Source organism: Nematocida displodere, assembly GCF_001642395.1.
Source record: "Nematocida displodere strain JUm2807 chromosome Unknown 9, whole genome shotgun sequence".
Taxonomy (NCBI): Eukaryota; Fungi; Microsporidia; genus Nematocida; species Nematocida displodere.
Genome location: NW_027138138.1, coordinates 22,532 through 44,794, shown reverse-complemented (window position 1 = coordinate 44,794; position 22,263 = coordinate 22,532). Strand labels below are relative to the sequence as shown.

Genomic DNA, 22,263 nt, shown 5'->3' with positions numbered 1-22,263 from the left:
TTCTCCTTTCTTGGAAAAGAAATATTCTCCACAACCCCTCTTCTCCCCGGTTTTTATGAAGTTTAGCAAAACTTTGAAGGAAAAGCAAGTGCAAGAGTGGAGGAAGAAGTATATGGCGTACGAGCACTTGAAATGCCTTATATCCGCCACCGAGGTCGAGTTTAGAGCAGCCCTAAGGGGAGAAGTGGAGAAAGTTGAAAGATTTTACCGCATTTTGGAAAAGGGGGCTGAGCGAGGGCTGCAGAGCGTTTTAGATCTGTTCCCGGAAGAGGACTTTCCAGCTATTTACGAGCTGGCAGATGGCCAAGCGATCTCTTCTTTTATCTCCTCCCATGAAGCGAGGCCTAAGAGGGTGCGCTTGGAGAGATACACCAAAAAGACGCTCCAACGAACACAGGAGAATAGCACGTTAGAGTTTTATGTTGCTATCAGCAAGATTGTAAAGTACAAAGAGATGAATCTTACCGGGTTTAGGAAGATACTGAAAAAGTACGATAAGAGAACGGGAGCGTCGCTCAGCGGAGAGATTATGGACAGCATTATGGCGCGCCCTGTTTTTTCAGGCAACAAGATAGGCGAAATGTCTGAGTTTGTCAAGCTACTCCACAAAGAGATAACGCCAATCAGGAAAAGAGAAAAAGCCAAAAAGCTTGTTGCTGGTCTGACCCAAACAGATGACAAAGGTGACGGGAAAAGCTTCTTTTCTGGGGTGCTGACAGCTGGAGGGTGTCTTCTTCTGGGGGCGCGGATGAAAGAAGACTTTTGCATGTGGTACGCTTTTCTTTTACTGGTTAACTGGTTTTTTTTCTCTTTTGGGATGCTGATGTATATCTGCCGAAAAAGTTTTGTCAACTATGATCTTATCTTTGAGCTGAACCTAAGACCAAAGCTAACCATCTCAAAATACTTTCTGGTGGTTACAGGTCTTCTGTTCCTGCACGGAGCAGCGGCGTATCTCCATGCGCCGTGGTATATGGTCTACACGGCAACTGCGGCCCTTATAGCCCTCCCCGTCAATCTCCTCTTTAAGAACATTCGGATGCACCTCCTAACGCTCATTTTAGAGGTGGGCTCATGTACAGTGCTGGGGAAAGTGCGCTTTAAGCACTTTTTTGTGGCTGACCATCTTCTGAGCATGCGGGGGGCGTGTCTTTTCATTCTCAGAGTGGCCTACCCGGGGCAGACTATGCATTCGCTTAGCTTTGCTATCAACAGCATACCTGTGGCCATCCGGATCTCCCAGTGCCTGAGAAGATACTTTGACCGCAAAAAGAGGCACCCGTTCCCCCACATGTACAACACCTTAAAGTACTTGGTGGCTTTTTCAAGCGATCTGGCTATTATGTTTGCCAGCAGCATTGATATGTGGCTTGTTAATGGGCTGCTCTGTGCCTCGTACCTCTTTTCAACGATTTGGGACATCTTCGTTGACTGGATGCTTTGGAAGAGGCCTAAGGTCTACCACGAAATGGTGTATGTTGGTGTCTGCGCTCTAAACATATCCATCCGCATTTTCTCCTTCCTTTACTTTGTCATAAAGAGTCTTAAGGTTTTCACCATCTCAGAGCATACAGCTACGTCGATTACTTTTATTGGGTGCGTTCTAGAGCTGATTAGACGCTTTGCTTGGGGGGTTATTCGGGTTGAGGTGGAGCACCTGAACAACTGCGACCAGCTTAAAGCCATCAGCGGTCCCCTAAACGATCTTTTCTACATGGAAAATGACTAGAATTATTATAACGACATTTCCTTATATAGTAGAGATGGGATAGTTTGGATAATAAATAAATCACATACGCGTGTTGGCCCCTGAGAGGTATGTAAACTCCTCTGGGTGCTTGGCCAGTACCGCATGCCACTCCTGGAAAAGCTGCACGTTCTCTGGGGTGCATATAGAGGGGTAAAGCACGTCTTGCTTGTACTGCACGGTGGCTTGGTGGTCAATGTTGCCGTACACCTCGCCAAAACGGCTGTTGTAGTTGGTGAAGAAGCTGTGTGAGAGAAGAAGGAGGGCGCCAGGTGCTTTGGGAATGTTTATCTTCTCTTTCCCAAAGGCTAGAGATAGCAGATCCCCTGTTTTTGATACATCAGTGAGCGAGTGTGCAGAAAAAACGGCCAAACCAATCATTTTCCTGATTTGGTGGATCATGAAACTTTGTCCGTGGATGGACACTTTGTTCCACAGGGGGTTGCTAGCAACCCTTTCTACTACCACCTCCTTGATAAACCGAGAGGTGCCTTTTAGCTGGTTTTGCAGAGTGAAGTTGTGGAAGTTGTGGGTACCTTCCATTTGAGATAAGATCTTTTTAAAGACGTTTTCTCTGGCCGCTTTTGTCTCTTCTGAGTCATCTGCGTGGACATACGCTGACACTGGCACAAAATACTCATAGCTCCTGGACTCGCACCTGTTCTTGGCGTCAAAGCCTTTGGTGGTGTCAAGGATTTGGTGGAGGACTATCCTGTGCTTTGGAAGTCTTTCTTTGAGCTCTTTTTCAAGGAGGGAGACTGGAAGAGAGTCGCTCTTTTCTATTCGCATCGAAAGGACCAGCATTGCTGCACTAACGCCTTTGTCCGTTCGGGACGATCGCTGCAGCCCAATTTTGCTGTAGTCCTCACAATTCCTTTCGTGGAAGTATTTAAGATCTCCTATTTCATCGCAAACCTTCTTTTCCACCGTTTCTTCGTTTCCGTTGATCTGGCTTCCATGGTATCCCTCTCCTTGGTAGCCAATAAGCAGCACGATTCTTTTCTTCGCCATGCTTACAAATTTTTATCTGCTATTTATTATGTTAGTTCTGGTTTGGGCTAGGTAGTGGGTGTTCAGACACATAAACCATTCCATCAACCTCCTTAACCTTTATAATGTTAGTTGGTGTTTTATAGATGGTTATGTTGTCAATAACGATTTTTTCCACATCGGGCAGAGAAGAAAGACCATTTAGTGGTGATTCTTCGCAAACAAGAGATAGCCCTGTTGTTGCTGCACGGAAAGTCCCTCTAAAATGCATTTGCAGCGTATTCTGGGTCTGGATGATCTCCTGGATGTGTTCCAGGTTGTGGATGTGCAGGCTGTAAAGAGGCGGGGCCAGGTCAACGCCCTCCTCTTTCTCCGTGAGTATCACCACGGGTAGTGGCGGGCGTGCTGGGGATGTGTTGGCGCTGGTGAGCGGAAAGAGGGCTTTGGGCGTGGTTGGGGTGAATAGTGGGGTGCATGCACCGGTCAGAGGGGTGGAGTCAACGTTTTCGGTAGATTTTGAAGCGGGGGTTGGGTCTATGGGGAGGTAGAGGGTGTCTATCCACGGAATAGTATGGGCCTCCTTTAAGTTACCAAACAGCCTAATGGAGTACTCATCCAGATGGATCACTGGGAGGTGCTTGAAAAACGCGGTATAGTCTAGCATCTCGCAGATGACAAATGTTCCTTTCAGCTTCTTCTCGCTCATGGAGAGCAGCGCTCTGCGAGAAACCACCTCCACTCTTTTGGCGGCCGAAAGAATGGGGGCTGCACTGGTTTTTGAATCACTTGAAAATCTCTGCGCCAAAAACCTTCTTTTTAGCTCGCTAAGCTGAACAAGTTTTTTAAAGCCTCGGTGACAGATAAGAATTTTTTCGGTGCGGGTGATGCTTAGAAGGTGCAGAACCATCTCAATCGAGTGGTTCATGATTTCCATGGTGATAACAACCGACTCTTTCATCGGTGTAATTTCCTTAATCTTAGTGGTAAACTTGGCTAGACATGAGATATGGCGCCTTTTTATCGTATTTACCAAAAGAGGAAGTTTTTCTTTGAACCGGGGAAGAGCCATAGAAAGAGACTGCATTCCTGGGATGGCGTATGTGTAGGCCATCACGCGCTCCTCTCCCCTCTTTACGGTGTAGAGGGGCCATCCAATGCAGGTTCCTCCTGGATATATCCCAACCGAGAAATAGGCAAACTCGATAACCTCGGAAAAAGACAAAAGTCGCACTCTGCTTGCAATTGACCGGTACTGGCTTATTTCAAACGTTTCTGTTCCGCTGGATGAAGGCATTGCATCTACCCCGGTGCATCTTATGGGGCCAAGGTCCATAAAGTGCCGGATTCTTTCTTTCATCTGAAGATAGATAATTTCTGTTGTGTAGATAGGAACTGTGCTTTTGGTGAAAAACACCCCGAGCGACTCGCTCGAGCTTAAAAACACAGCTGTTATTGCGGGGGGGTACTCTTTGAGCACTTCTATTTCCACGTATTTCATTTTCTTTGATATTTCTGATATCTTTACTTTCCCATCGAATACGACACCTGGTGGGTCAAAAAACACCTTTGATCCTTCCTCCTGAAGGATATAGCCATTCACGCGACCGATGGAGACCTTCTGTATGCCCATCGTGTAAATTAAAATTTTCTTTTTGGGCTAAAGAGTACTTGTGTTTGGTTTGCCGAGATATATTGCCTAAAGTTGGTGTATTTGGTCATTTAGTGTAATCAGTTGGAATGCCTGAGTATCCCTGGTGCAGATCGGTGCTGGGAGGTTTTTCTGCTTTTTCAGGCACTATGATTCCTTCTATCTTTTTCAGGTACTCTCCGGTTTGGAAGTATCTCTTGGCCTGTTCTTTGGTGCAGACCTGTCCGGGCTCTACTTTTAAAAGGTTGTAGCTGCTTTTTATCTCCAACGCCGTTTCCAGTGTCGTTTCCAATACACCGGACTTTCCGGACTTTCCGGACTTTTCGGACTTTTCGGTTAAAAGAATTTCCTCGGATATGGCCGTTTGAGCTACTTCTAGCCTGGTTGTGTACTCTCCATTCCAGGCGGCGCTGAAGGCAAGGACGAGGTCGTAGGGCCGCACTGCAATGATGTTCCTTTCAAATCTAAAGCTGGAAAAAGGGCATTGTATAACCACGAACAAGTCAATCCCGATAAAGTTTCCAAGCTTTTCTGGCTTAAGCCCGTTAATGTAGAAGTGGTAGAACTTCTTTCCGTTAAGGTCAAGATACTTTGAAATCGTGTTAACTAGCTCCATATGGTCCCCTGACGTGAAAACTATGCCTATTCGCCCCGCTTTCTTGATTTCATCGCCCACCGCAAGCTTAGAAATGAGTTTGGCGGCTCTGGACCCTTCCACGGCCTCGCTATGTTCTCGAACTATCCTACAGATTGTGTTCGGGCTAGTTGTCTCGTGCTGCTTGAAAACTATTGCATTGGTGCTATCTTTGAAGTAATCTATAAACCCGTGGTTCTCAGAGATTACCAGGACAATGGTTGTAGCAGTTGTTTGCGCATCGTACGTCCATAGCTCGATTTCTATTCCCAGGACTTGTTGGAAGTATTGTACCATCTGCTCCTGCGCCGACAGGTATGAACTGTCGGCTGCCAGAAGAAAAGAGTAGGCGTGTAGAAAGGTTTCTAGCTCTTTGTTTCGGTGCGTGGTGATTGGTTCGGGCGTATATACCATGTTTCTGGTAAACTGGGCAACCCGGTACTTTTCCGTTATTTTTGGGCTTCTTTTTGTGTTTAGGAGTGGGCAAGAGAACGATGCCTTAATAATATACTCTACTGACGAATGCATCACAGCAACCCAGTCCACACAGCACCTGTCAGAGTCTGCCAGCACCACACAGTCCATAGCACAACTTGGGCTACTGTGTTTTCTTATGACAAGATTTCTTATCTCCTCTCCGGTTTCTATTTGGTTTTTGTGTACCTGAATGCCCACCTTTAGCTCTGTCTTCTCTTCAAGGCCTTCTATGAACCCGTCTTCTAATATAAGCTCTACGTTATGATTCTTGAAGTACTTCATAAAAATAATAAAATACACATTTGAGTATTTGTGTGGGTCTGTTTGTGCCGGTCTGTGCCGGCCTGTATCGGCAGTTTTGTTGACCCAGGCACGTGCCCCTTATAACCCGAGCCAATCAAATAAGGTTCAGGTTCGGCCTCTTGAAAGGTCTTGAGCCCACATACCAACCCTAACTATGGCTACACATTTATTGTAACAGTCCTTTCGAGTCCCTCCGAGCCCTAAGCCCTAAGCCCTAACAGTCCTTTCGAGCCCTGAGTCCCTCCGAGCCCCTAAGGAAGACGAACAATACTTCTGCCACCGTTCATGAGGGTAAGTCTTTCCCCACGAATGAGTCCATCAATACATCGGGTGACGATGCCTTCGCTGTGCATCTTAGCCACCTCAGAAACAAGCAATCTGTACGGTTTGGAGACTCCAATTGGAAGCGCCCTTTTGATAGCCACCTCAACCGCCGAGTACTCCTTGGCCCACTCTTGGCGGGGCATGCCTTCAACATAGTGGCCCATTGCCACGGCCTTCATTGTGCTGTTGGTGAAAAGCCTTATTGCCTCTTCAACGTGTTCAATGGTTACCGTAGACTCTAGCTCCATCCGGGCGAGTGACTCGCTAATTCGGGCGATAGCCTCCAACTGTCTTACCGTAATGGGAATGGTGGATTTGGCTCCATCTGTGTCTTCCCTGGCTGTTTTTCTTGTTTGGATGTAAAACGCCTGGAGTCTTTGGGCTGCTTCTTCCTCAATGACCGGAACAACCTTTCTGGCATGCTCGGCGTACTCCCGCAGCTCCTCGGCAAGTAGGTGCGCCTTTTGCTCTGGCTCGCTCTGCGATGACGCATCCTGGGCTTTTTGCCTGATAAAACGGTTAAGAACGTGGGTGGCAATCTGTTTGTCACTGAGAAGGTTATCCCGAAGAACAAAAACCAGGTCAAATCGTGAGAGAATGGTTACTCCAAAATCAATGTTTTCACCTGGGGCCTTGTTTTCGTCGTACCTCCCAAAAATAGGGTTGGCAGCAGCCACCACCGCACATCTCGAGTTCAGTGACGTAACAATGCCTGCTTTGGAGATGGAGATTGTTTGCTGCTCCATTGCTTCGTGGATAGCTACCCGGTCTTTTTCCTGCATCTTATCAAACTCATCAATGCAGCAAAGACCGCCGTCGGCAAGAACCAGAGCGCCCCCCTCAAGGTAGAAGTTCCCGAACCGGTCCTTGCACACTGACGCAGTCAGCCCTGCAGCGCTGGCCCCTTTTCCGCTGGTGTACACCCCCCGCGAGCTAACACTGGACAAAAACTTGAGCATTTGGCTCTTGGCAATCCCTGGGTCTCCAAGAAGAAGCACGTTGATGTCCCCGCGGACGGTTATGCCATCTGGGAACGTTCTTCGCACCCCCCCAAACAGAGCACATGCCAGGGCCAGTTTGATATCTTTGTGCCCAAAAACTTCAGGTGCAATGCTGTCAATGATTGTTTTTCTTGGAATGGCTGTAAACTGCTTCTGTACTGGGTGGCTGTATGCTGAAACAGGAACAATTCCGGCCTTAACCCCTTTGACGTCAATTCCGAGTGCCCGAATAAAAGGACTGATCATGGTTTTTTTGCTGTTCCCAACACATAGCACCCCCGTAATCGATACGGTGGCCCCTGGAATGACGCGGTCAACCAATCCACCTACCGCCACCACAAGCAAATGCCTTGGAATGTCTCCAGTGGGCAAGTCTTCAAACACTTCCTGAACTTTGATCATTTGCACGTCCTGGAGAATGCTCTTCTCGGGAACTGCAATGAAGGTGTCCACCCCGCTGCACGACTCGCACTTGTTCGGGATAGACTCTTTGACCATCTTTGGGTTAAGACAGGTTTTGCAAAAGATGTAGAGTGCAACTGGCTTAGAAGATACCGACGAGACCGAAAGAACAATCCCGCGGACCGTGGACATCTTATTTAGGTGCCTGGCATCAAGCGACCTGATAGGTATCACCGTTCCATTTGAAACGAGCTCAACGTATCTCTCGGTGTGTTCTGGCCGCTCTTGTGGGTTGATGGCCGTTCGGAACAGGTCAACGTAGTACATGGGCCGGCTCATGATGCCCTGGAAGAGGCGGCTGTCAAATGTGCTCATGTGCTCAACAATAACCCGAACTATGCGCTCTTCTCGGGCCAGCTCCGTTCTGTAGACGTATTCGGTACCTATACGAAAAGTATCAATAAATGAGGCGAAAAGGCCCTTCATTTGGTCGTCTGAGAGGTTGTGTTCGTCGTTTGCTAGTCCTATTTGGTAGACCCTGTCTCTGCTGTCCTCCATTAGCGATTTTTTGCAAAGAAATGAAAGAAAAATACTCCTGTTTATTCACAGTTTTAGGGTAAATACCTGCGAGTACCCCTGTGGTGGCTTGGCAACCCCAATGAGCGTGTCTGCGGTGGAGAAGAGCTCCAGGCGGTGTGTGACCGAAATAAACTGGGCGCTTACGGCCTGGAGAGACGTTCTGAGTGCTAAAATCTTTTCTTTATCAAGGGCTGCATCAAGTTCATCAAAAATGTAAAAGGGTGCTGGGTAGATGGCGTGGATGGACAAAAGAAGAGCGAGCGCTGCCATGGTTTTTTCTCCGCCGGAGAGGTACTTGGCCTCCCTAAAAGTTTTTCCGGTTGGCATTACAAATATTTGCGTTCCCCCAAGGTAGGGCTCGGCTGGGTTTTCCAGGCCAAGATGGGCTTTGGGTGGGAGGTTGGTGGTGGGCTGGACCAGTTTGGCGTACTGGCTGGTTAGGGTGCTGTTGATTTTATCAAAAACCTGGAGAAAAAGTGATGTTCGCTCTTTCTTTACCTCAAGAAACTGCTTGGTGGCGTGGTTTAGGGCTTCTCTTGACTCTTCTGCCTCTTTAACGGCTTTTTCGTAGGCGCTTGTGTCACTCCCAGCTGTTTTTTTCCCTTTAAAGAAAGCTACCAAAGAAAGAAGCTCTTTTTCTGTTTCGGCTATGTCTTCGTCTGTGTCTGCTCCATTGGGAAGGATTTGGAGGGAGTCTCCGGCCAGTCCCTCCTCGGCAATGAACTGCTCAATTTCCTCCAGCTCATCGCCAAAGCTAACGACCTGTTCCCGCAGGATTCTTAGCTCAATAGCGGCTGTTGATTGCGGGGTGTCTGCTATCTCAAGCAGCTCTTTTTCCAGGGCGGCTATGGTCTGCTGTAAGTGCTGGGCTCTCTCTGCCTGGTCGGGCAGGGATGAAACTGGACTGTCTGTTTGGGCCAGGGCTGTAATGGCTGTTTCTGTTTGCTGCAGCGCATCTGCGAGGTCTGAAAGATTCTTTTGCCAGGACTTGACCCGGTTTTCGATCATAACGATCTTTTTTTCAGCTGTTTTTGTGTCAAACACTCCCTGTTTTAGCGCCTGCTCAATCAGGCGCGGGTCTATCTGGGCCCGCTCAATGATTTTGGCCTTTTTGTCCCGAATTTCTTCCTCCATCTCTTCCAAATCGTCTTTCTGCTGCAAATAAAGACTTTCAAGCGCTTGCACCTCTGGCCAGGCGCTGCGGGGCTGCGGGAGGTTCTCTTTGGCTGTTTTTTTGAGCCAGATACTTTCCTGTCTTATTTCTTCAAGAAGAGCGTCCCTCTGCCCCTCTAGGCTCTGGATTTCTCGGATTTCGGGTTTTTGGGTTACCTTCCGGACGCTGCCCCCTGCTGAGATAATGATCCCATCAAGAGTAACGATCTTTGCTCCAACATGCATTGGGACATCTTGGCCCAGATAGATCAGGGTGTTCCCGCAAATGTACTCAATCAGCTTGTCTCTGGCGGTTTTAACGGCGGAGGAAAGAACTACCACCTCTGAAAAACGAAGGTACCCAGTCGGCACAAAAGACTCGGTTTTGAGGGGCACAGCTATCCGGCTGAGTGGCAAAACCGTAACTCGGCCCGTTCCCGACTGCGTAAGCCCGTGGAGAATGGGCAAAACATTGTGTTCGCTATCAATAACCACCGTATTTCTCTTTGAGGAAATAAGCGCGTACAGCGCCTGGGCATACTCTGAGCTGCTAACCCGAATAAGGTCCTCAACCCGCCCAACAATCTGTGGCATCCGCGCTTTAAGCCTGGAAACACAATAGGCCAGCTTTGAGGAGTGGCTGCTTTCTTTCTGGTGGGCATTGTAGAAGGAAAGCTGCCGGAGCGTATCAAGTAGCTGGGTGTTGGCTCGGGCCAGTTTTTCGCTGGTAGCTGCTTTTTCCAGGCCTGGCTCTGGAGCAAGAGCCTTGGCCTGGGCCTCTGCTTCTTTCAGGCGCCCCATGGTTTCTGCCAGGTTTAGGCGCAGAGACCGAAGGTCTTTTTCCGTTTCGAGCTTTTGTATGTCTGCAACAGCTTTTTTCAAGGTTTCCTTTTTAAGCTTTTCGGCCCAGTCGTTTTTTTCTTCGCTGATTTCTTCCAGTTTCTTTATCTGCCACCTACACTCCTCCACCTGTGCAAGCGCTTCGCCTTTCTTCTCGGACAGCGCATCCTTCTTTTTCTCGAGCCTTTCCAGCTCCTGCTCTCTTTTTTCCTGGTTTTCTTCTGCTTGCGCCACCTGGGCTTTTCTGGCGGTGTTCAGAGCGGTACACTCGGCGCGTGCTTTGATGATTTGGGTTTGGAGCGTGCCCGCTGTTTTTTCAAAAGGGATCTTGTCAATGAACCCCGTTTCTCTTTCAATGGCCCTGAGCTTTTCTAGCGCCTCTTCTTTTCCTTGTGTGATCGCTTCCTGTCTTTTTCTTATCTTTGATCCAATCTGCAATCTTTTTTTCCGGGTTAGCTCTGCATGCCGCCTGCCCCTTTCAGCTAGCTCCTGGGTCTCTCTCACATCGGCCTCTGCCACCCTCTTTTGCTCAAGCGAGGTCTGGTGTCTTCTTGCCAGGGTGTCTCGCGTCTCCCTGGCTTCCCGGTACGCTTCTTTTAGGTTGGCAGACCCCGAGATGTCGTCTAAAAACCTGGTCAGGTCCTTGGGCGACTTAACCATTGCTTCGTTTTGCGAGATAAGAAAGTTCTTGTTTTGCACCGAAATCCACTCTCCCTCCAGATAGGCGCTAAACTCCTTGTGGGTGACTTTTTCTTCGTTAATTGTGTAAAACGAGGTACTTCCTCTCAATTCTCTTTTTAGCGACGTTAGCAGACCTTTGGAGTCTCGGTAGAAAAGCTCTGCTGCCGTGGCTCCGCTCTGCCCCCCACGGCACTCTACCCCTCCTCTTAGGTGGAGCAGGTCGATGCCCAGCGCAAATAACATCGCATCGACCAAGTTGCTCTTTCCTGCACCGTTTGGTCCAACAATGCAGGTAAAGTCTGAGAATACCACTGCTTCTTCGTTCTCGTATGTCTTGAACATCTTTACCTTCATTCTCTCAAGTGCCATTCTTTACTATGCTCATTAGCAAAAAAATCACATTTTAAGAGATCCCGTCCCGTCCCGCCCCGTCCTGTCCCGACCACAACCCAACCACAACCCGAACCTGAACCTTAAATGATTGCCCAACCCAACCCAACAAAACCCGAAAGCTCAAAAACCTGAAAACCCGAACACATCTCTTTATTGAGTAAAAGGGTCTGCGGTTGTACGGGGCGGCCGAACACCCCCACCTGTCTGTACCCAGCCTAGGCTGCTTCTGGACTTATATCACTTGCCTCTTCAAGCTTTCCCTTAACCAGCTTCTTGTAAAGGTTTCTTTTGAGCTCTGACACGTCCTCGGCAGGTATCTCATAGAAAAGGTTCTTTTTCTGGCGACTGGGAAGTTCGTTGGTTTTTGCAAGCTTTGCAAACCGCCCAAGCTCCCCCTCAACGGTTATCTTCTCAAAATCAAGCTCTTCCTTGGCCGTTTTTAAATCGTGCCACGTATGGCTGCTAATCATCCGGGCATAGAAAAGTGTGTTTACCCATTTTGATTCTCTTTCAAGCTCTTCCTCCTGTTCAAGCAGAAGGGCTGCTGCCTGCATTAGTATTTTGTACAGATCTGCTTGGGGTAGTTCCGGGTCAGCTTCCAAGTACTCTTCAAGATACTTGTTCTTATACTTTGAGATATAGTACCCCTTCTTTATTTGGCCTCTTCTTATGTATAGGACAATGCCTAGCGAAATGGCTACTCCTATGGCAACAAACTGCAGCATATTATGACGCAACAAAATAAATTTAGCAAAATGCTTTCGGGTTTTCGGGCTTTCGAGCTTTCGGGTTTTCGGGTTTTCGAGCTTTCGGGTTTTCGAGCTTTCGAGCTTTCGGGTTTTCGAGACGTTTAGTGGCTCAACAGCCCGAACAGCCCGAACTAGCCCAGCAAGATCTCAATGGCTCGGTTTTTCAGGAGGGCGTGGCACTCAAATGCGGGCACAAGGGTGGTAAGAATCTCTTCGGTGGTACTGCAGTCTCCTAGGCGGAGGGCAATGAAGGCCCGGGCTATTTCCTCTTTCGGGGTTTCTGTTTTAAGAAGTAGAGGATTGTTCCCAACTAGCTGCAGGTCTTCTTTGAACAGGGCAAAGAAGCGGCGCTCTTTCATCCTTTTTTCAAAGCAGAGACAGAGAATGCTTAGCAGAACCTCTGTGTTCGGGGTGCTCCAGATGGTTTTGGAGTAAAAGGCTTTTTCAAGAAGATCAATGGCCGTGTCAAAGTCTCTCTCATGGAACGCTCTGTGGCCCAGTTCTTCAGTCATCTTGGCATGGCAGACGGTGTCCGTGGTTGTTTCTTCATCGGGTTTTTCGCTCCTCTCACCTAGCTCCTTAAAGAGCGAGAGAGCTTCTGGGTATGGAAGGGCTCTGATTTTGGCAATGGCTGTGAACAAAGGGTACTCCTCGGTGGGGGTGCTGGTTTGGGTGAGGAAAAACTCTATCTCTAAAACACCTTTGTGTGGGGCATCTGTTGCGGGCTTAAGGAGCGAAGCCATCTCTTTTAGCTGCTCAAACTCGGTGCTCCACTCTTTTCCGTACCTTTCAAGGACTTGTAGGTGTTTTAGCAGCCTTCTGACGTACCTTCCAACCCTGGTTTTTAGCAGGTCTATTTCCTCGGGGTTGTTATGGGTTAGGTGGTGCTCCCTGCCCAGGCGGGAGGTTATTTCAGTGTAGTGCTGCCCTACCCCCTCTTCGATTAGCGTTCCTATGGTGTAGAGGTTAATTCGGTGTTTTTCTGGGAGGGAGAGACCCTCTCCCTCCTCTAGCTGGCCCAGGACCTCTAGTCTTTTGCGGGGGTCGTCTACAAGTAGAGCGCTGTTGATTTCCTCCATGAAGCTCTTTCTTTTCTTCGTTTCTTCTTTGATTTCCAGAACTACCTCGGTAACAGCATACTTCTCCAAAAACTTCTTTTTTCGCTGTTTAAGGATGGAAGAGGCGTTTTTAGTATCTGACTCATTGAGAAAGTCTACCAAAACATCTGGAAGACCTTCTTTAGCAAAGTGGTTGTTGTATTTGGTCAGCCTTTTAAAAAACAGCTCAACATCTTTGGGCTTTTTCAAGGAAGCTTCTCTGCAAACAGCTTCTATTTCCTCAAGCTTCTTTTCTTTGTTCGAAACTCCCTTCTGCTCCTCTTCGCTTTCGTCTTCAAACGCCTGCTCAATGACCTTGGCTACTTTCTTGGTACTGTCTCCGTCTAATCCTTCAAAGAACTTCGACATAAATTTATTAAAAATTAACTGAATATTTGTTCGGTGGTGGGCCAGTCCGGGGACGTAGCGTGACAAGGGCTAGTCTGGGCCAGTGCACGGGCCGTGGTTGGACCGTGGCGGAAAAAAACCAGCTACCCAATCAATTAAGGTTCAGGTAAGGGTTGGGAAAAACTGCGGAGGGACCGTGGGGCAGATGGACAAACCGCGGAAGGACCACACGGACCGTGGAGCACGGCCCTACTCCTTCTTGGCCCGTTCTTCCCGAAGCTTTCTTCTCAGGCGCACACTGGCTCCAATGTGCTTGAAAACCAGGGGCATGAACCGCCTTGGGGCCAAGGCGTAAAGGAAGCCCAGGAATGCGTGTGGTAGGTAGGGGTAGGTGATGGTGCTGTACCCCATGGTGCGCACACAGCACTTCCCGTAGTAATCGGAGGTGGGAACGAACAGCCCAGACTTTCTGGCGCCTGAAAGCTTGGAGCAGACCAGGCCAGTCATTAGCAGCTCAAAGTGGTAGTACCCCGAATACTCCTCGGCCATAGCCTCTGTCCACATGTGAAGAAACGCTTTTGTCCCGGTGTATATCTGCTGGTACGGGCACGGAATGAAGCCAAGCATTGAGCCCGTTGTTATGACGTACTTCATTGCTTTTGGGGCACTCTCCCACGAAAGGAACTCTCGGGTTATTTTCAGGGTGTTTTGGATGTTAACCTTAATGATGTCATCTTCAGCCTGCTGCGTGTGCTCCATGTACTTGGTAGGACATTGTGCATTTATCCCAACGTTATTCACCAGCATACGGACGTCTTTGCTCTTAAACGGGGCAAGTAACTTCCCAAAATCAATATCCTCGGTAAAATCAGCCGAGGCTATCTCAACCTGAACCTTATCGTCAAACATCTTTTTAACGTCGGCAAGCTTTTCTTTCGACCGGCTAATTAAAATCAGGTTAGCACCCTGCGCTGCCATTTCTCTGGCCATGCCCAGGCCTATTCCGTCAGTAGCTCCGGTGATAACCACCCACTTTCCATTAAGTTTCTTCAGAAGCAGCTTGTTACTGATGTATCTGGCCACGCCCATCGCCGCACTCTTCACTGCCGCAGCTAAAACGGTAAAAACAAGCACAAACGCCCACCCCTTAGCAAGGTACTCTACGACACTAAAAAACATTCACTTTTCCCAAAACTTCCATATTATAAGACTAAGTTTGAGGATACCCCCAGGTCCCAACCTACCACGGACCGAACCATCTACCGTTTCACGCACTGTACCGTACTGTACTACCACAGACCCAGCCCGTAGCCCATACCCAGCACAGTACCACAGACCCAGCCCGTAGACCCAGACTAATAGGCGAAAGTTTATTCAACATTGAACGCATACTTCCTGATGGAGCCGTCAGCGTAGCCAGCGATCAAGGTGAAGCTGTCGGCCCAGCAAATAGAGGTGCATGCACCTTTGTTCTCCTCTGCGTTAGGAATCTCAACGATAATGTCTTTCTCAAGAATGTCCCAGACAACAATGCCGTTATCCGTTCCAGCAGCTAGCCAGTAGGCTGACAGAGCAAACTCTAGGCAGTGGACGGGCTCGTCTATGGAGATTTGGCACTTGTTGTTTTGTCCCTTAAGGTCCCAAAGAAGAACAATCTTGTCCCTTCCTGAGGTGGCACAAAGCGAGCCATCTGGGCTAACTGTCATGGCGTTAATGATTGTGTCGTGTCCCTTCATGATGTTTTCCATCTTCTCAGTGTCAACGTTCCAGGCAACTACTGAACCATCTTCGTAGGCACAAAGGAAAGTTTCGTCCTTGTTTGGAACGGCCTTGATAGCGGTAACGCCGGCTGTCTTGTTGTCTGTTCTTTGGAGGGTCTTCTTAAGCTCAAGCTGCGAGTTCCATATGCTTATGGCTCCTCCCTTCTCTCCGGTGATGATGTAGTCTCTGCCTTTCTTGTTAACAAGCACACAGTTTACTTTCTTTCCACTGGTGTTTTTTATCTCTCCCTCTCCAGAGGTGAGCTTGGACCACCTTCGGATCATTTTGTCCTCTCCCACGGAGACGAGGTACTCTCCATCTCTTGATACTTCAAAGGCGTTGACAAAGCCTCCGTGTCCGGTGTATCTTCTGCATGCCTTGGCTACGGTTTCGCCTGTTTGGTCTTTTACAAACTCCCAGCCTTTGACGGTCTTGTCCCTGGAGGCAGTGTAAAGAATTGGGGTATCGTTGATGTTGCATATCTTGATGTCGGTTACTTTGCTGGTGTGTCCATTGAACTGAAGCTGTAGCTTAGATGTTGCTAGACTAGTCATTTTACAAGGGAAGTAAAAAATAAAAATAAAATAGTCGTGGCTGTGCTAGGACTGTGCTGTGTACTAGACCGTGGTACGTTACTGTACTAGACCGTGGCAGAGGGTGGTACGTTACTGTACTAGACCGTGGTAGAGGGTGGTTTATTGGGTCCAGGACAGCCGCTGGGGCTATGTTCTGGCAGCGAGTGCTTTGAGGGTTTTTGAGACAAGGTGGCAGAGGGACTTGACCACTCGGCACTTTTCACCGCGGATTCTGAACGAGGCGACTACGCCCGTCTCTGTTTTATGGAGCATGGCGTTGATGAAAAGATCTGCGCCCTGTGAGGTAGTTGTGAAAATGTTTTTAACAAGAATCTCTGGATCTTTTCCGTTGGACGCGCGGATGGCTCCTTTTTCTCTGGTTCTGGTGTCAATGACCGTTCCTTTGGTTACTTCGGTGATCGCTTCTGCTATTTGGTTAAGCGTGTGTCGGTGGCCGTTAAGTGACAGGGTGTAAAAATTTTCCCAGAGGAGCACCCCCCACCTGTCCTTGAAGGCGTCTTTTTCAATGCTTTTTTCTTTGAGCATATCTGTTAGCTCAAAACGTATTTCTTGAAGGTTTTGCGAAAAGAAGTCGTCTCTGCCAATGCGCCCGGCAGTGATGATGCCTCCAATGTATCCTGCATCTGACTCTTCCATAATGAGGGTGGCCGTTAGCGTTTGTGCCGAGTGTTCTCTGATGGCGCTGATTGAGGGGATGGCGATAACTTTGATGTTTGAGCTGGTAACAATGTCAAACTCAACGTTTTCCAGGTAGGTATCTGTTTGGTTGACTAGGAGTATGTCTAGAACGATTTCTGTGCGGTTGCAGGTGATTGTGCACTCGCAATAGAGGGGGTCAACGATTGAGGAGAGCTGGAAAACGCTTCTAATCTTGGAAAGAGATGCAGCCGTTTGCTTTTGGGCAAACGCTTCCACCCGGCTTGGTTTTTTGGTGCTTTCGGTCTCTCTGATCAGCGAAAAGAGCGGCCGGGCACTAAGTGCCTGGGGGCGGGGCCGGGTCTCTTCAGGGTCGCTGCTTTGGGCGTGGGCGGTGCTGGAGAGGTCGCGGGCGTACGTGCTGGAGGAAAGAAACTTGGCCACTTTAAGCAGGGCCACTCTTGAAGACTCATCAAGGCTGCCCGACTTTTTTCCAATGGCGCAAACTTTCATGGCCGTGCTGATAATCTCAACTCTGAGCTTGTTTTTTTCTTCGCTATCTCTGCAGTAGTCCAGGTATTTGCACATGCCAAGCAAAAAGCTAGCAATGGTTACTCCAGGGAAAATCTTTGAGGATTCAAGCTCTTTGGCCTCTAAGCCGCCAAGAACGCTCTCCTTTTTGGAGGAGAGGGCGTCAAACATTGCTGTGACCACGAGGAGGGCAATGTCTTTGTCCGCGTGTTTTTTGATCAGTCCAAGGACCTTTCTTAAAATTTTTCCGTATTTGATCGCATCAATTTTGCTGATAATCTGTGTAAGAACGTCTTTGGGACTCTGTGCTTCCAGCGAGAGGAGAGAGTCTAAGTACTCGACCGCCTCAAGCGCCAGCTCCGGAAGGTTGGAGCCGAGCAGGTCAACCACCGCCTCAGTAAACTCCGGGTCCTGGATCTTGTAGAGGCAAACCATTTCTTTGAGCGCGGAGAGGAAAAAGATCTTGTCCCCGGACACCCCGCCCACTTCTTTGGTTGCCGACTCATTGAATTGCCTTAAAAGGTAAGAAAAAAGATCTTTGGCCTCAATAATCACCAAAATCTTCAAAACAAAAGCAAGTATCTCTCTAGACAGAAGAATGTTCACCCTGGCCGTTGAAGCGCTTAAAAACTTGGCTAGTTTTAGGCCCACGCCCTCAAAGGTGCACCGCCCCCTTTTTCTGGCGTCCTCACAGGCCCTGACGATTTTTAGCTTAGACCCGGCATCAAGGTACTCGTTTGACATTTCCAGAAGGTTGTCCACTGCTAGTTTGACGTGCTCCTCCGACGCCCCAAGCTTTATCAAAAGAACGCTCGCCTCAAGCCCTATGCTTCGGGACTCTTCCCTGGTGCTCATTTCAGCGATTCTCTCAACGTCTTGGAGTCTTTCTGCGCTGTTTAGGAAGCACATCTTCAACTCTTCATTGCTGGTGTCTTTCATTGCGTGGTAAATTGACAGCGCTGCGTCCTTATCTATCTCTTCAATGATTTTGTACCCCTCTGCCAAGCAAATCGGGTCTCTTTCCGAAACAATGCCTTCTTTCATCCCTGAAAACACGTCCTCAAAGACAACCGCTGTCTCCCTCCTTCCCATTAGCGCTCTAAGTGCTAGATACGCCGCCAGGCGCACGAAGTGGTTGGTGTGCCCAATGTTTTCAGCCAGTGGTGTTTTTAGCGCATCAAAGATTGACGGGTTCCGAAAACGGCTCACTAAACGAATGGCTTTGGTGCGAACATGCTCGTTTGGATGGTTTAGGTGGCTTCTTATCATGTTGCACACCATTAAAATCTCGTCTTTAAGATTGCCCTGCTCGTCCTCAATCGACACCCCCTCCATAAACAGATAGAACAGGGCAATCAGCCTCTTATCCTTGGCTTTGGGGATAAACATAGTGAGGGTTAGCAGAAGGTCCTGGTGGTTGACCCCCATACCCATTTCTTTAACAACCTGCCACAAAGCATCGACCTTATCCAGCTCCGTTCCTTTGGTTAAAAGCATCTTCAGCGTTTCTTTACTTCTTGCCTCTTGTTTGTCTCTTGAAATGTACAGAGTTCTGCTCTCAGCCATAGTATTAGTGTTGTTTATAAAAAATAGAATAATTTATGCCTCCCGCACTGCCGTGGCCTGCCGTGACCTGTCGAACCACTGCACCGACCACTGCACCATCGTACCACCGCACCGCCCAAACCCTAACCCGAACCCGAACAACCCTTAATCATTTAAGGTTCAGGTTAGGGTTAGGGTTCGGGTTCGGGTTTGGGCGGTGGTCGGTGCAGTGGTGCGGTGGTGCGGTGGAACAGCAGGACACGGTTTGGGCCAAGGCGGTGGGACAACAAAAAATATTTGTATGGAGTACTTCATAGAAACAAGCACCGAGAGCCCACTGAGTAGGCCAGAGGAGTGGGACTGCATCATTACCAGAGACACAGTGAACTTGGCAGAAAAGCCTGCACCTAAAACGCCGAACTTACCGCGCACCAAACCAAGCATCAGCAAGCTAGCAGTGGTGGGGGTGGTGGAGACAACCAATCCAAGGGAGGTGTACAGCAAGGGAGGGGCATACGATCTTTTGGAGGTAGTAGCAACCTCCAACGAGGTTCTTGAGCGGTGCAGTATGTGGAAGATAGACTCTGTGTCCCTTGATCTGTCTACCAGCATACTTACGCTGCGCAAAGGCACGGTTGCCAAAGCCGTTAACAACCACCTTTACTTTACCATTGACATTTCCCCATACTACAGCAGTGAAAGGAGAAGAAACTGGATATACAACACCAAAGAGCTTTTAAGGCTTGCAAAAAAGACGCACATCAACATTTCCGTTGGCAAAATGAGCATTCCCAAAGCGGAAATAGTAGATCTCTTCAAAAAGTTCAAGCTAAAAGAAAAAACGATCCACAAGATGCTTACCACCAACCCAGAGACCATGCTCATCCGTGCAGCCGTCAAGAAGTACGCCCACCAGGGCTCTATTGCCCAAGTTCTCTCAAAAGAAGCCCCGCTTAAACAAATGCTCTATAGGTGCAGAACAGGCCTAAAAAACATAAAGGGATAGTGTCTGTCTATGGGTTTGGGAGTGTAATGTTGCGAGACCGTGGGCACATCGCTGAAAAACAAAAAATATGCGTTAACCGGGAATCGAACCCGGGTCTTAACCTTGGAAGGGTCGTGTTCTACCATTATACCATTAACGCCCGGTAGTTATTAGTTCGGTGTCTTCATTACAAGACCACACAGACCACACCCGAGCTAACACCCAAGCACAGCCCGCCCAAACCCTAAAGCCCGCCTTTTCTTTTATTTAGTAAACGCGTTTTGGTCTGCCATGCCTCGAATACCTTTTGAAGAGAAAACCAACGAAGAAAGAACCAGAACAGAGAAGGAGAAGACTTTCACAGAGAAAGAGAGCATCATAAACTATCTTTCAATGATGAGGGCCCAAACCAGAGACTACTCCCTCAAGTACGACCTAAACCAATGCATCCAAATCATTGAGGGCAAAGAGAACCAGCACGTGAACGAACTGAGGGAGGCCGTCAACGACCTGGCCACTGAGAACGAGCAGCTAACACACCGCTGCGACCAACTCGCCCTAGAGCTTTCCGCCCGTGTACAGTCACCTAACTAATAAAACTACTGCCCCCTACTGTACTGCTGCGTACCACCGTGCCCATATGCGTACCACCGTGCCCCCACAGCGTGTCCGTTGCCATAGATACGTGTCACCTTTGCATATAAAACCCACTCCTTGACGGACCAAGTCTAAGATGAACATTCCACGCAGGTGGTGCGCTCTGCTTCTATTCGGGGGGTCGTTCTGTTTTTCTCGCTCTGATTCCGTTGCTGTTACCTCCTCTGAGGAAGAGTACCAGGTTCTTCCCATGGCCCTGGTTGAGGGCCTGGACGATGGGTGCACTGCTGGCCCTGTAGATACGCCGAGCGGCAAGTGGCTGGGCCTGGTGACCAAGGCGGGGTGCTCTCTCTCGCGGAAGCACAGGACGCTTCTTGAGCTTGGAGCCTCTGGGATGCTGGTTGAGACGGGCGATGCAGACACGAACCCAACGCTCAGCCACCAAAGCTTTCACGTCGTTCCGGTGAACAAGGCCCTGTACCGAATGCTGACCACTCTCTTTGTCTCCAAAAGCACGCCTGCCCAGAAGGTCTTTCCCACGGTAAAAGTTCTGCTTCCGGTGGCTAAGCCTCTGCCCCTGCTTCAGGTGGCCTATGTCATCTTTCTGGTGATTATGATCTTTATCTTTCCGATGCTTTTTGAGAGGCTGGAAGATGCGCCTTTGAAGCTCGTTCGTCCACGGGAGCTTTCTACGCTGGCCCGGACCTCTTTCTCGGAGTGCCAGAAAAAGTATGAGGAGTGCCCCATCTGCTTTGATCGCTTTGCACCGAGCGCTCTGGTGCGGACTCTTCACTGCACCCATTACTTCCACACCGAGTGCATAGATCCGTGGCTGCTAAGCAGGAGCAGTCGGTGCCCCGTCTGCAACCACGAGCTTCTTTTCTCCTAACTATCGATCAGCCCAAGGACTAAAACTTTAATTTCTTAATCAAATACAAAAAAAACAATTGATCATCTTACAATCAGCAGACAATGATTAAATATAAGAAAGGTAGTAGCATCACATGCGAGAATTGTAAGACAAATATAACTCCTCTATGGAGAAGGAGCGAGACGGGAAACTATCTCTGCAACGCCTGTGGGCTTTATTTGAAGATCCACAAGAAGAATCGTCCAGTGAAGTTTATGTGCAAGGAGATAAAGCACCGACAGCGGCAGCCAGTCGTGAGGCTTCTTGCAGATGGTCTTATTGAGACATACGACATAGCCTGTAACGAGATAAGCATGCAGAATCCTCTATATGAGGAAGAAGCCAAGCTAGACGACTGGCTGGTGATTAATTATACGGAAGAAGAAATAGAAGCACTTTCTGGTCTGGTCATGCTAACCGATGCTAGGCAGGGGTAGAGAGAGACATTTCAACCAGAGCTCCAGAGTCTTTGGCTAGAAGCGCTTTTTCTTCTGTGAATATGAAAGTGCCTCGTATGCTCTGTTTAGCCAGGGGTTGGAGGGCGTCGCTAAGTACAAACACATGATAGTGAGAAACAGCAATAAATAGAAGCATTCTATGCTCAATCTGGAGAATGGTGGGGAGGGGGTGGGGCGCGGTTTTGGGGGTGGTTTTTGGGGTGGAGAGGGGCCTGCCGAAGTATGAGACAACGAGGGGGGAGGTGAGGAAGTCTAGGACTGGGCGGGGCTGTTCGTAGAAGAAGGTTTGGGTGGCGATTTGGGTTTGAGGGGGGTCTTCTGGGCGCGGGGGGGCTAGTTTTAGGATGTGCCCCGACTCAAAAGCGGCTAGGAGCTGTGCATCTTGGTATCTGAGCTTGGTGCAGAGGCCATAGCTGGTAGGAAGACTTCCCAGCGTTCTCTTGCTTTTGCCGTACAAAACAAGAAGATTTCCTTTCTCTATGCCCACTGCGTGGTCTGGGGTGCGTGCGTGTGGAAGAAACTCTCTCTGCGAGTATTTTGAGAGGTGTAAATTTTTTTTCAGGTTCGCGTACATTTTATTGCCAAAAACGTAAATAGAAGGATGTTCTGTTTGTGCAAGGGCGTGTTTTAGCTCTTCTAGGTTTTCAAGTGGCATGTGGTGGGATGAAATGGTGGTATTTTCAGTGATTGCATCGATTGGGATGGTGCACAGCAGTTGGGGGGGGTTGTAGGTCCAGGCGTGGAAGTAGTGCTTGGTGAGCGAAAGAAGGAGATTGCCTTCAATTACTGCGCCTTCTACTTTTTCATTGTGTCTGTATGCTGTTTTCTCCTCAAGCCGTGTCTCGGTGTCTAAAATGTGCATGGGTGCATGAAAAAACA

General features: G+C 48.8%; 16 protein-coding genes across 16 annotated transcripts; 5 read left to right on the top strand and 11 right to left on the bottom strand.

Moving 5' to 3' along the window:
- Positions 1-55: 55 nt before the first annotated feature.
- NEDG_01879 (uncharacterized protein) lies at positions 56-1,729 on the top strand (the record flags this gene model as incomplete). The annotated part of the gene is made up of 1 exon (XM_067689297.1): positions 56-1,729. The coding sequence occupies one exon, from the start codon at positions 56-58 to the stop codon at positions 1,727-1,729; it is 1,674 nt and encodes a 557-aa protein (XP_067544829.1).
- A 60-nt stretch (positions 1,730-1,789) lies between these two features.
- NEDG_01878 (tRNA pseudouridine38-4 synthase) lies at positions 1,790-2,758 on the bottom strand (the record flags this gene model as incomplete). Its single annotated transcript, XM_067689296.1, has 1 exon — positions 1,790-2,758. The coding sequence occupies one exon, from the start codon at positions 2,756-2,758 to the stop codon at positions 1,790-1,792; it is 969 nt and encodes a 322-aa protein (XP_067544828.1).
- Positions 2,759-2,789: 31 nt separating this feature from the next.
- On the bottom strand, positions 2,790-4,367 carry NEDG_01877 (uncharacterized protein; the record flags this gene model as incomplete). Its single annotated transcript, XM_067689295.1, has 1 exon — positions 2,790-4,367. One exon carries the CDS (start codon positions 4,365-4,367, stop codon positions 2,790-2,792), a length of 1,578 nt encoding a protein of 525 aa, XP_067544827.1.
- Positions 4,368-4,452: 85 nt separating this feature from the next.
- NEDG_01876 (diphthamide biosynthesis protein 2) lies at positions 4,453-5,778 on the bottom strand (the record flags this gene model as incomplete). The annotated part of the gene is made up of 1 exon (XM_067689294.1): positions 4,453-5,778. One exon carries the CDS (start codon positions 5,776-5,778, stop codon positions 4,453-4,455), a length of 1,326 nt encoding a protein of 441 aa, XP_067544826.1.
- Positions 5,779-6,050: 272 nt separating this feature from the next.
- On the bottom strand, positions 6,051-8,084 carry NEDG_01875 (DNA replication licensing factor MCM5; the record flags this gene model as incomplete). The annotated part of the gene is made up of 1 exon (XM_067689293.1): positions 6,051-8,084. One exon carries the CDS (start codon positions 8,082-8,084, stop codon positions 6,051-6,053), a length of 2,034 nt encoding a protein of 677 aa, XP_067544825.1.
- Positions 8,085-8,129: 45 nt separating this feature from the next.
- Positions 8,130-11,147, bottom strand: NEDG_01874 (structural maintenance of chromosome 1; the record flags this gene model as incomplete). Its single annotated transcript, XM_067689292.1, has 1 exon — positions 8,130-11,147. One exon carries the CDS (start codon positions 11,145-11,147, stop codon positions 8,130-8,132), a length of 3,018 nt encoding a protein of 1,005 aa, XP_067544824.1.
- Positions 11,148-11,386: 239 nt separating this feature from the next.
- NEDG_01873 (uncharacterized protein) lies at positions 11,387-11,896 on the bottom strand (the record flags this gene model as incomplete). Its single annotated transcript, XM_067689291.1, has 1 exon — positions 11,387-11,896. The coding sequence occupies one exon, from the start codon at positions 11,894-11,896 to the stop codon at positions 11,387-11,389; it is 510 nt and encodes a 169-aa protein (XP_067544823.1).
- A 155-nt stretch (positions 11,897-12,051) lies between these two features.
- On the bottom strand, positions 12,052-13,386 carry NEDG_01872 (uncharacterized protein; the record flags this gene model as incomplete). Its single annotated transcript, XM_067689290.1, has 1 exon — positions 12,052-13,386. The coding sequence occupies one exon, from the start codon at positions 13,384-13,386 to the stop codon at positions 12,052-12,054; it is 1,335 nt and encodes a 444-aa protein (XP_067544822.1).
- A 228-nt stretch (positions 13,387-13,614) lies between these two features.
- NEDG_01871 (17beta-estradiol 17-dehydrogenase / very-long-chain 3-oxoacyl-CoA reductase) lies at positions 13,615-14,544 on the bottom strand (the record flags this gene model as incomplete). The annotated part of the gene is made up of 1 exon (XM_067689289.1): positions 13,615-14,544. The coding sequence occupies one exon, from the start codon at positions 14,542-14,544 to the stop codon at positions 13,615-13,617; it is 930 nt and encodes a 309-aa protein (XP_067544821.1).
- Positions 14,545-14,735: 191 nt separating this feature from the next.
- NEDG_01870 (40S ribosomal protein RACK1) lies at positions 14,736-15,680 on the bottom strand (the record flags this gene model as incomplete). The annotated part of the gene is made up of 1 exon (XM_067689288.1): positions 14,736-15,680. The coding sequence occupies one exon, from the start codon at positions 15,678-15,680 to the stop codon at positions 14,736-14,738; it is 945 nt and encodes a 314-aa protein (XP_067544820.1).
- Positions 15,681-15,848: 168 nt separating this feature from the next.
- On the bottom strand, positions 15,849-18,455 carry NEDG_01869 (coatomer, subunit beta; the record flags this gene model as incomplete). The annotated part of the gene is made up of 1 exon (XM_067689287.1): positions 15,849-18,455. The coding sequence occupies one exon, from the start codon at positions 18,453-18,455 to the stop codon at positions 15,849-15,851; it is 2,607 nt and encodes an 868-aa protein (XP_067544819.1).
- A 280-nt stretch (positions 18,456-18,735) lies between these two features.
- NEDG_01868 (ribonuclease P/MRP protein subunit RPP1) lies at positions 18,736-19,440 on the top strand (the record flags this gene model as incomplete). The annotated part of the gene is made up of 1 exon (XM_067689286.1): positions 18,736-19,440. The coding sequence occupies one exon, from the start codon at positions 18,736-18,738 to the stop codon at positions 19,438-19,440; it is 705 nt and encodes a 234-aa protein (XP_067544818.1).
- A 270-nt stretch (positions 19,441-19,710) lies between these two features.
- NEDG_01867 (uncharacterized protein) lies at positions 19,711-20,013 on the top strand (the record flags this gene model as incomplete). Its single annotated transcript, XM_067689285.1, has 1 exon — positions 19,711-20,013. The coding sequence occupies one exon, from the start codon at positions 19,711-19,713 to the stop codon at positions 20,011-20,013; it is 303 nt and encodes a 100-aa protein (XP_067544817.1).
- A 139-nt stretch (positions 20,014-20,152) lies between these two features.
- NEDG_01866 (uncharacterized protein) lies at positions 20,153-20,905 on the top strand (the record flags this gene model as incomplete). Its single annotated transcript, XM_067689284.1, has 1 exon — positions 20,153-20,905. One exon carries the CDS (start codon positions 20,153-20,155, stop codon positions 20,903-20,905), a length of 753 nt encoding a protein of 250 aa, XP_067544816.1.
- Positions 20,906-20,988: 83 nt separating this feature from the next.
- Positions 20,989-21,363, top strand: NEDG_01865 (uncharacterized protein; the record flags this gene model as incomplete). The annotated part of the gene is made up of 1 exon (XM_067689283.1): positions 20,989-21,363. One exon carries the CDS (start codon positions 20,989-20,991, stop codon positions 21,361-21,363), a length of 375 nt encoding a protein of 124 aa, XP_067544815.1.
- NEDG_01864 (uncharacterized protein) lies at positions 21,350-22,246 on the bottom strand (the record flags this gene model as incomplete). The annotated part of the gene is made up of 1 exon (XM_067689282.1): positions 21,350-22,246. The coding sequence occupies one exon, from the start codon at positions 22,244-22,246 to the stop codon at positions 21,350-21,352; it is 897 nt and encodes a 298-aa protein (XP_067544814.1).
- Between the last annotated feature and the right edge of the window lie 17 nt (positions 22,247-22,263).